The sequence below is a fragment of the Microcaecilia unicolor genome, chromosome 13 (assembly GCF_901765095.1).
Source record: "Microcaecilia unicolor chromosome 13, aMicUni1.1, whole genome shotgun sequence".
NCBI classification, from domain to species: Eukaryota; Metazoa; Chordata; class Amphibia; order Gymnophiona; family Siphonopidae; genus Microcaecilia; species Microcaecilia unicolor.
The window spans coordinates 52152854-52163820 of NC_044043.1; the positions used below are offsets into that span (position 1 = coordinate 52152854).

General features: G+C 43.6%; 1 protein-coding gene across 2 annotated transcripts; it reads right to left on the reverse strand.

Moving 5' to 3' along the window:
- Window positions 1-2409: 2409 nt before the first annotated feature.
- Window positions 2410-10702, reverse strand: RFLNB (refilin B). Of its 2 annotated transcripts, none has more exons than XM_030185881.1 (3): window positions 10340-10702; window positions 6271-6368; window positions 2410-3094 (listed from the first exon to the last, which is right to left on the reverse strand). In XM_030185881.1, exons 1-3 carry the CDS (start codon window positions 10523-10525, stop codon window positions 2764-2766), a joined length of 615 nt encoding a protein of 204 aa, XP_030041741.1. In that variant the 5' UTR covers window positions 10526-10702; the 3' UTR covers window positions 2410-2763. The 2 variants fall into 2 exon arrangements, with proteins under 2 accessions (XP_030041741.1, XP_030041740.1); XM_030185880.1 differs by lacking the exon at window positions 10340-10702 and adding an exon at window positions 9907-10017.
- Window positions 10703-10967: the final 265 nt, after the last annotated feature.

Genomic DNA, 10967 nt, shown 5'->3' on the forward strand with positions numbered 1-10967 from the left:
TTGATAATATGCTTAATTTAAGCACTGTTTGCATTATATGATGGAAGTGGCGAAATACATGTGAGGAGTGGCCTAGTGGTTAGTGCACCAGTCTTGACATCCAGAGGTGGCTGGTTCAACCCCCACTGCTGTGCCATGTAATCTTGGGCAAGTCATTTAACCCTCCCTTGCCTCAGGTACAAAGATTGTGAGCCCTCCTGGGACAGAGAAATATCCAGTGCACTTGAATGTAACTCACCTTCAGCTACTACTGAAAAAGGTGTGAGGAAAATCTAAATAATAAATAGCATACTGTGTTAACTTGGGGGTGGATATTCAGCGTAATTTAACAGGGTGGGAGAGACTCCTGTCTGGGTTGAGAGCAGATATTTAGGTGTACTTAACTGGAGAGTGTTGCTGAATATCTCCAGTTAGTTTTTGGTCCAAAGCCAGGTTTAGGGAGTTATCTGGGAACTGCCCTTCCATCCAATCTTTCTTAATCTATTTTCTGGCGTTAGGAATGCAGAACTATTGGTGCTTAAATTGTAACAAAGAGAAATGTCCTGTTGAAATCTCAGCCTGGCCCCTCCAAAATACATTGAAATGGCAACAAATACCAACATTGGCTTTATCTTTCATGAAAATGAGTTCATTGTTCTTTTTCTTCTATGGCTTACCATAAGTCATGATTCCCTACTCAGCGTATTATGATTAACCACAGAAGTGCTATGGAGGGACAGTACTTTTGTATATAGGGTGACCAGACAGTTCCATGACCCGAGAGAGGCGGAGCCTCTCCTGCTTTTAATTGATTGCATGCAAGGAGACATAGCTCCGATTTCTTTAGGCCTATTCACTTTTGACATGGAGTTATATGGTCACCTTTCCCTAAAGTCCACATTATTCAGGAGAACCCCAGGGCTAGATCTACCCACACAGCTGCAAAAATATATTATTGTGAAAGACAAAACATTTTCTGCAGCATTCTGGTGATGCCAAAAAGCAGTAACTATTTTTTTTTTAAGATTCAGCCATTGTGAATAGTGACCAATAACCCATGCTAACAATATCATCTGTACCAGTGGTATAAGCATAGGAATCTATACATTGCTCCAGCCAAAATGGTAGAGAGCCAGATAGGATGAATCTAGACTGGGCAGACTAAATGGGAAGGGAACAAGTGGTATATCTACCACTATTTATACATTACCTCTGAGAATGGGTGTACGTGTGTGAGCGTGTGCATGTCTGCATACTCACACGTGTATACATCCACACACTTCCTCAACCCCCAACTGTGTGTTCTTATTTTGAATGCTTTGCATTTTAGTTTGCCACTTCATCAGAAATGTCTCCCGTTGTAAAAGGCCAAAAAGAGAACCGCTTTCCAACTTGTATGAGACGTTCTGATCGCTTTGCACTTTCTCTCTGGTACCTTTTTACGCTCATCTGAAACACGTGTCTTAAAAGCTTCCAGGCAAATGATACTGCATCTATTTGGCTACAAGAGACTAGGGTGGGACAAGGTAGAGGGAAATGAATAACTGAACATCAACTGATTGAGATGTTCTACTAACTCAGCTAGGGGGACAATGTCCTTTGCCCAAGAGCTGAGTTTTTGGCTTGGAGACAGCAAATGGCAAATTCAGATTAGAGCAGGCGTGCACAAATTCAGTCTACAAGAGCCTCAAACAGGCCAGGTGTTTAGGAGAACCCTAATGAATATCCATGAGAGAGATCTGCATGCCCACTACTTCCACTGTGTGCATGTTTCTCTCATCCATATTCATGAGGGGTATCCTGAAAATCTAGTCTATTTGTGGCCCTCAAGGCTTGAACTTGGATCTTTGGATGAAAAATTAGTTTTGCACATTGAAGTGCCTTAGCAAGGAAAGGAAATCGAAAACCTTCATGCACTCAGTAGTAATCACACTAGGTCCTGCATGTTTTACCTCTTTTTAGGAAAGAAACCTAGAATATGACACCAGTTGAGGACCACAAGACCCATCGTCTGCCCCCCGTGCTTTATGTAGTGCCATGGAGTAGACCATCAGCTTCCACTTCATTTCTAGCCGTGCTTCTTTGTGACCATAGAATGGAATTTGTTTTCAATTTTTTTACAACAGTGAAGTCACATTGTTGTGAAGAGTTAGGTTCTCACTTTCACTTATTGTTTTGGGAAGGGAGAGCAGAGTAATTGCCCAGGGCCCCAACACCACAGGGAAGTCTTCTTGGTACCAGTACAATTGAGCTTAGTGAGGCAGAGCTTCAGGCACTGGCCGCACCCATTCCTTAGTTTCTGCCCCGGCCCCCACCTGGGTATAACGCCAGCACTACCTCTTGGAATGTTGATAAGAAAACAAATTGAATTGCTTTTGTCCCGGCTCTTATCCTGGACACGTACCCCTTCCGGTTAGCACATGCTTCATCATATTCACAAGTCGAACCACACATGAAATGTACGTTTGTTAGCTGAGTCCGTAGACTTTAAACCTTCTTCCCTGATTTCCATCTGCTGACTACATGGAAAGCAGCTGTAATCAGAGGAGACACCTGAAATCACCAGGTTCTGGGCAGTACTTGAAAGCTGAGGATTTTGGTGCTCCAGGGCTGTGCTCGGGTGGGGGCTGAGAGATGGGAGAAGAACAATTCCAGATTCTGGTAAGGTTTGAATGACTTACTGCTAGAATAGCTCCCTCCCAATCCCATTTTATCAAGACAAAAGGTGGTATGGTACGCTAGGGAGACATGGACTCAATCTTGCCAATTTGGGTTGGCTTAAAGTTAGTAGTCATCCAGGAAACAGTCATTCCCTGGGAATTCAGTGGCTTCTAGCTCCACGCTGGACAAAAAGCGCCTGATGGACTTCCTGCAGTTGTAATCCAGAGTGGTGGTATAGATGGTTTTGGTGTGCTTAGGGTAGACGATGGTGGTGCTCACAAACCGTGAGGGTTTGTTCCGGGGCTCTAGGTGAAGTTCTGCTCTGTAGCTGCGCCAGGTGCAGTCAGGGACACAGAAGACTGTCTGACTGCAGGACGCAATCCCTAAGCCCACTGGCAGAAAGATGTTGTCAACGAAGTGCTTGTCAGAATCATATTTAACAGAGGATGTGTACCTGAAAAAAAAAAGAGCAGACAATATACTAAAATCAAGCCATTTTATCAACTTTTGGTAAAAGGTGCACCCCATACACAAGTCCAAGTGTCTTAATTGACAGCTGTCCTCTCTGATGTCACTTCCTATTTTATCCATCTCTTGGGGCTGCCTGAACTCAATTAAGGGGAGAATGGGACTTGATATATGCCTTCCTGTGGTTTTTGCAACTACATTCAAAGCGGTTTACATAGTATATACAAGTACTTATTTGTACCTGGGGCAATGGAGGGTTAAGTGACTTGCCTACAGTCACAAGGAGCTGCCTGTGCCTGCAGTGGGAATCGAACCCCGTTCCCAGGACCAAAATCCACCACACTAACCACTAGGCGACTCCTCCACTAGCAACATTCCATGTAGAAGCCTGCCCTTGCAGCCGTGCAGGCTTCTGTTTCTGTGAGTCTGACGTCCGTGCAGGACGTCAGACTCACAGAAACAGAAGCCTGCGCAGCCGCGTTGCTGATCTGCAAGGGCAGGCTTCTACATGGAATGTTGCTAGTGGAATAGCAACATTCCATGTAGAATCTCAAATAATAGCAACAGAATCTCAATAGTAGCAACATTCCATCTAGAATCTCCAATAGTAGCAACAGAATCTCAAATAGTAGCATCATTCCATCTAGATTCTCCAATAGTAGCAACATTCCATCTAGAATCTCCAATAGTAGCAACAGAATCTCAAATAGTAGCATCATTCCATCTAGAATCTCCAATAGTAGCAACATTCCATCTAGAATCTCAAATAGGGAAAGAGAAATGGGACTTGATATACCGCCTTTCAGTGGTATTTTGCAACTACATTCAAAGCGGTTTACATATATTCAGGTACTTATTTTGTACCAGGGGCAATGGAGGGTTAAGTGACTTGCCTAGAGTCACAAGGAGCTGCAGTGGGAATTGAACCCATTTCCCCAGGGTCAAACTCTACTAAGCTGCTCCTTTATCTGTAGTCTCCACAATTATAGAATTACTAAGGACATAATTTTGTAAGTCATTTTTCTGCATGGAAATCAGCATGTTATGCACAGAAATGGCCTCTATTAAATTACCCAGGGCCTACACCATATATATACACATAAGTTTCTCTGATGAGTGAAACAGGACTGGTGTAAGGGGGCCACAAACAGGGCATCTGTTCTGGGTTTCCATGCCAGTGCCCAAGCCTGCCCAAAACTGAAGACAGCACAGTCTGCTGGCAAGCTTTGGGGCCCCCTTGCAAATTTCTGCCCTGAGCTCCAGCATGTCTAACACCAGCCCTGGAGTGAAGGCATTTTAGGAGTGGGGTTGGGGCAGGGATGACACTTAAATGCATATTTTGCAAAATAAGTGCATCAAATAAAACTTCATAGCAGGTGCAAATATGTCTTGTGTACTTCCCATGGGCCAATTTTAAAAGTTCAAGTATATGTGCACTTTCCTCTTTTAAAACTGGTGTGAATTATGTGTGTCTCTGCTACTACTACTACTACTTAGCATTTCTATAGCGCTGCCAGGGTTACGCAGCGCTGTACAAGTTTAACATGGGGAAGGATAGTCCCTGCTCAAAAGAGCTTACAATCTAAAGGTTACTATTGAGATTCTGCTGCACATGTTAACCAACCAGTTTTAAACTTAAACTCCGTATGTATTGTTAGGAGAAGGAAGCAGTGAGAGACCAGTTTTAAATTAAGCTATGTATGTACTGTTGGGTGAAGGAAGTAGTAAGAGACCAGTTTTAAACTTAAACTCTGTATGTATTGTTAGAAGGAAGTAGTGAGAGACCAGTTTTAAACTTAAGCTCTGTATTTACTGTTAGGAGAAGGAAGCAGTGAGAGACTAGTTTTAAACTTAAGCTCTGTATTTACTGTTAGGAGAAGGAAGCAGTGAGAGACCAGTTTTAAATTAAGCTATGTATGTACTGTTGGGTGAAGGAAGTAGTAAGAGACCAGTTTTAAACTTAAACTCTGTATGTATTGTTAGGAGAAGGAAGTAGTGAGAGACCAGTTTTAAACTTAAGCTCTGTATTTACTGTTAGGAGAAGGAAGCAGTGAGAGACTAGTTTTAAACTTAAGCTCTGTATTTACTGTTAGGAGAAGGAAGCAGTGAGAGACCAGTTTTAAACTTAAACTCTGTATGTATTGTTAGGAGAAGGAAGCAGTGAGAGAAAGCTTCCTTTAGGATGCTGAGAAACGTACACATAGGGGCCCCAATGCAGGAACATGTATGACAGAGGATGGAATATTTATTTTAAAAAAAGCACTGGGATACAAGCTTTATTTTACGTAACCTGTGTTTCTAGTTCTTCTGTACACGGTAATGCTTCAAAGGGAAGCTTATTTGCACCTATTTTTCTATGATAGTATATGCCCAAGTACAGGAGCCAGCTCTGTAAGTGCCAGTGGTTGCTGAACACCCCCAACACTGAGAAGCTCCTTCACTGTGTCCAGGAAGGGTCATTTGTATCATGCTTGGCACCCCAATCATTTTGAAATGTTGGCGCCTTTGTGCCCTAGTGCCATGTGCTTCTCATGGCAGAGGTTTCTTGGTTGCTGCTTAAGTTGGCAGCTGAACCTGTTTGTTCAGGGAGGGGTGGGAAGCCCGTCCTTGTGAGTGCACACCTAGTCATATATCGCCTACTCTGGAGCAATATATTGTCAAAGGAGGTTCTTATCTTTTTATTATTGACTTTCTCAAGCTTGAAACTTGACTCCAAGTGGACAAGGCTGCTCATAACCACAAACAGAAAATTCCATTCCCAGTAAGGAAAACAGAAAAAGCTATTAGTTTAATATGACATTCCATTGCCTCTAATTAGACAAGTACAAGGCATTTTAATTGGAATCTGAATGTAAGAGCTGAGAATAAGCTTTCATATAATATCAAAACACAGTTAAATGAATTCTTCATTCTATTCGATGCAACGAAAAAAAAAATGATGTCCTTTTAAGGAAGAAATGATCAGAGTATTGCTTCCCTGGGTCTATCTGTTGCTCTTCTTCCTTTCATTCTCTCCAAAATGAATTTCTTGTGCTTGTGTTTGAGTAATAAAATGCACATCTCTGTTCCTGTGTTCAGTTGCTGATGAAAGTAACATTTTTTCTGATCATGAATGCTACAGCACCATGATTTCACCTGAATTTAGTGTTATAAGAGAGTTACCTTATTTCTTTCGGCGGCAAGGGATCAAATTCCACTCCTTCCCCAAAGGATAATGGACACAGTCTTGGAGTCCCGGGTGTAGGTGAGAGAGATGAACTCTGAGATATATTAAGAATTATGTGAATATTATAGACAGTTCAGTTCAGTGAAAAACTACATAAAACATTTATGGAGTGAAATATATGGCAATTGCCTAACTGAACAACAGGGAAGTAATTTTCAAAGAGAAAGTAGATACATTCAAAGGATAAATTAACTTTGGTAGCAGTAGCTGCTTTTCATGAAAACACTTTATAGATAGATAAAATATAAAATACTGTGCATATACATTTGATAATACAATCTGTGCACATTACTTGGGAAAATCCACTGCTTATTTCTAGGATACTGTCCAAAGTTATTGGCTACCCTCTGCTCTCTTGACAAACAGTCCAAACAAATCATGTGGTAGCAGAGAATTATAGACGAGTCAGCTTCATAAATTGACTATGCGGGGTGAAGTCTCATACAACTAACACGGCTGTTTTTATTTCGCTCTCCAGTGAATCTTTTTTTCTCGTGTAGTATTTATAATCATAGACTCGTCCCCCACCTACCTCTCACTATTTTGCCCATTTATCTTATATTGATCTCTAAATTAATTAATGAACATATATCTGGTTGTAACTCCTGTTTCGCGATGCTTTATCAAGGGGGAGTATCACCAAATCGGCTTATTAGCCCCAGTGTCTCCTTGTGCTTCTCTGGGGCTAATAAGCCGATTTGGTGATACTCCCCCTTGATAAAGCATCGCGAAACAGGAGTTGCAACCAGATATATGTTAATTAATTAATTTAGAGATCAATATAAGATAAATGGGCAAAATAGTGAGAGGTAGGTGGGGGACGAGTCTATGATTATAAATACTACACGAGAAAAAAAGATTCACTGGAGAGCGAAATAAAAACAGCCGTGTTAGTTGTATGAGACTCCACCCCGCATAGTCAATTTATGAAGCTGACTCGTCAATAATTCTCTGCTATTTCTAGGATAAGCAGCATAAAATCTGTTTTACTGTTCTGGGATCTTGCCAGGTACTTGTAACCTTGATTGGCCACTGCTGGAAACAGGATACTGGGTTTGATGCACCTTCAGTCTGTCCCAGTATTTTTTTTTTTTATTTGTACCCCGCGCTTTCCCACTCATGGCAGGCTCAATGCGGCTTAGGTACTTATTTGTACCTGGGGCAATGGAGGGTTAAGTGACTTGCCTATAGTCATAAGGAGCTGCCTGTGCCTGCAGTGGGAATCGAACCCAGTTCCCCAGGACCAAAGTCCACCACTCTGTGGCAATGTTTGTGTTCTTAACATGTAAAAATGGAAATGTTCAGACAGCCTATGGATCAGTGTGTTTTTTCTAGCAAAAAAGGTGCCGGTACTCAAATGCCAGGCCACCCTTCAGGGGTGGGGGTGATCACTGAGGGACCCACCCCACAATAGCCAGGCCCCCTGCAACCAGTCACAGAATCTATGACAAGGCAGAATTGGTGTGTAGAGCCTGAGCTCATTCATTAAAACTTGGGGACCATGGGTCAATTTTAGCAGACAATGGAAAAGATGCCGGTACTCAGTACCCCCAAGTACCCCCTCAAAAAAAGCCCTGCTATTGATACACATAAATTGTTATTTACTGGTGCAAGTGGTTTTTAAATCATCCTCTGGAATAACACCGGAATTAAATTCTTGTATGTCCAGAAGCACAAGAAATAAATCTGCTTCCAAGTTTCTCTTATAGACTGTGATAACTTTTACTGAATTAGGAAAATGGATGTTGTAGCTCATAAGCTCTGGAGACCACAAAGATCCTTTTACAAAGGCAATGGCATAGCTGAAGGAAGTCCTTTCACCATGTTTTGTTTTTATTTTATTGCAGGTGCCCTACCTGGGGTTTATAGAAATCATATCATAATAGTGTTTTGGGACTCACATGTACACAGGCTGCTTCTTTTTTTCAAGCCCTATCAACATTCCTTACCATGTTTTGCAGTATTTTGTGCACACATGTGGTTCCCCAAATCCCTCCCAGTAGGGGTGCAATAAGTTTCATTGTTTGCAACATAAGGCGTAATGGACCTATTTCCTGGGTAGTTCCTAGCACAGAGGTATGTTATGCATCTTTACAGGGCAAAACCACATACTGCGGTGTTTTCCTGCTTGAAGAAAGAATGCACACACTTGCCACTTTGAATGCACACATCCAGTTTTCGTTCTCATGAGAAATACTAAACAAATATTGACAGCAAAAGTGCTCTAAACCCAGAAAAGGACACAGCACTAAAACAGATGCAGAATAACTACGTTAAGTGCTTGGATGACAGAGCAGCAGATTGAGACATGTAGAAAATGATAGCGGAGAGGACCATATCCTGCCTCTTATTACCAAGGGCAGGTTTCCCAATGGGCAGAATAAGCAGCTTTAGCCACTGGAAATATGCCCATGTCACTGGAAGTGGTGATCCTGTATAGGCCCCATCCTTAGACGCCAACCTCAAGGGAGACAGACCCCTGCAGGCCCCTTGACAATTTTGAAGGAGGACCTTCTTCCCCACTTGGAGAGGGGCAACCAGGTGTTCCGGTGCCTAAGGGCGGCTGAAGAGTTAAATCTGTCACTCCTTGTTATTACCCACAGACAAGAAATAGAAGCCTGATAGCAACCTCTGGCATATTTTGCGCGGAGGCCATCCTGTGTGGATGAGCTCCTGAGTTAGCTGCAGCCTGATGCACTCTGGTGATCCATCACAGAAAAGAGCTGCAGCTACCAAAGGAGAAATCCCTAAGGGAACATCACAGAGTGCAGTAAAATAAGTGAGAATATGCCTTTAAGAACAATATGAAGACCAGAGTGTGTGAATTATATGCCACAAAGGGAATGCACATTTAACAAATATTGTCTTGAAATTAATAATAAATCTTCTGCTGATTTTTTGTACATAAAGCATAACCCTAAGCACTGCAGAGGAAAAAAAGGGGCATTAGACTTCCATCCCCATTTTAATGAATGCACACTTACAATCATTCTGAGTACTACTAACACTGCCACACATTGCGGACACAACACGGTAGGCAATTCAGTCCAAAAGACAGACTGGGAAAATAACCAAACTAAGAACTGGCAAGCAGTGGGAAAGAGAAAATGAAACCCCCATATCTTTTGATTACAAGAAGTTTGTTTATAGTACGAAACTGCCAGTACTGGAACCCAAAAGATCAACCTATTTTGAGATGGCGAGTTTTGACAAGTAACAGAATACTCGGATGTGTTTCCATGTGTTTTTCATATATTCCATTGGTTGCATTCCAGTTTCTTTGGGGTGTGAAATCCTGCTGCACTGGAAAACAGCTTAAGGAGTTTTGCACTGTAACGCCACACAGTAGTGGGTGGAAACACAAAAGGTGTCCAGCGTCTCAGTTTTCCCCCAGCCCATACATTTTACTGCATTTTCTGACCTTAACAGTTGAACTGCAGGTTTGAAATAGAAGGTAGGGTAAAGCTCCCTAATACAGTACCAGATGACGTCTCACTCCCTCTCTCCAGGACTTTCAGCACCTTTTCCCCAGGCCCAGTCTCCAGCAACAAGAGCCTCCCTAAAGTATTTACCTCTCCATCCAGGTTGCTGCAAGTGTCCAGCCCGGATCTCGCATCCTGCCACCGGTCTGCCAGTTCCATGGTGCCAGTGAGAAAAAGACAGAGGCTGGCGTTGCCCTTAAGTTCCAAGTGCCTGGAAGAGTCCAAAGGGCAGCACCGCACCTTCCCACCCCCGCAACCTTTGATCGACCGTTTCCTCCCGAGATAAGGCTTCTCGGAGTGAAATTTCACTGATAACATAAAAAAGTCACCAGGGGACTTGTGCAAACAACTTTATAAGAGGCGCTGTCAGGCTCAGAACGCCTCCCCCACCCTGCCAGCAACAAAAACGTCTAACTCACAAGTTCTCCCTCCGGGAGGGGGGGCGGATTTCTTTTTTTTTTTTTTAATCAAAAGGAACCAAGGCACCGGGTCATGGACTCGTCTCCCTGGCTTTCTTACTCACCCCTGCAGCCTCTACCTCCGAGACCCCACCGGGTGGCACCTTCTCTACACCTGCCGAATGAAGCAGCCAGTTACTGGGGGAAGGGCTGGGGGGCAGCCCGGAGTCTGGACTGTCCAGCACCCGTTCCCCTTTCTTCTTCGTGTCCGGCGGATCGGGCACGTCCTGCAGGTTCAGCTTGCCCACCATGGCTCCGGCCACGGCTGACAGCTTTCCGATACGATTGGGCACAGTCGACACAAGGGGCTTCGGAACCGGCCTGCAATGAGCTGCTTCAGCCGGGGGGCGGTGATTCTCCCTCACAACGTCTCAGCGAGTGAACCGAGCCCAAAGGCTCCCGCGGCTGCTGCGAGGAGGAGGAGGAGGAAGGGAACTGGAGACCCCCAGCCCTGCCCGGAGGTGGGGAAGGAGGAGTGTCCAGAGAGCTGTGTGTTGATGGTGGGGGGTGGAGGGATCTTAAGGGTAGAAATCAACGCTTTCAAGTCTGCGCTCGGGCTTCCCTGCCTCCCCTTCCTTCTAAAGCATTTCGCACCCTGAAGAAAAAGGCCAGATTGAGGAGGACATGTTTATTATTCTGGGCTCAGGTTAGGAGACCTTTTAGTGAACCTAAAAGAATTCTGAGTCTGCTGGA

What these genes read in the sequence shown, in the direction of transcription:
- RFLNB (XM_030185881.1), bottom strand. Translation starts at nt 10,525, where the DNA reads ATGGTGGGCAAGCTGAACCTGCAGGACGTGCCCGATCCGCCGGACACG. An exon ending in CGGAGGTAGAGGCTGCAGGG is followed by an intron (nt 6,369 to 10,339) that starts GTGAGTAAGAAA and finishes AATATATCTCAG; the next exon opens with AGTTCATCTCTCTCACCTAC. An exon ending in TTGCCGCCGAAAGAAATAAG is followed by an intron (nt 3,095 to 6,270) that starts GTAACTCTCTTA and finishes TTTTTTTTTCAG; the next exon opens with GTACACATCCTCTGTTAAAT.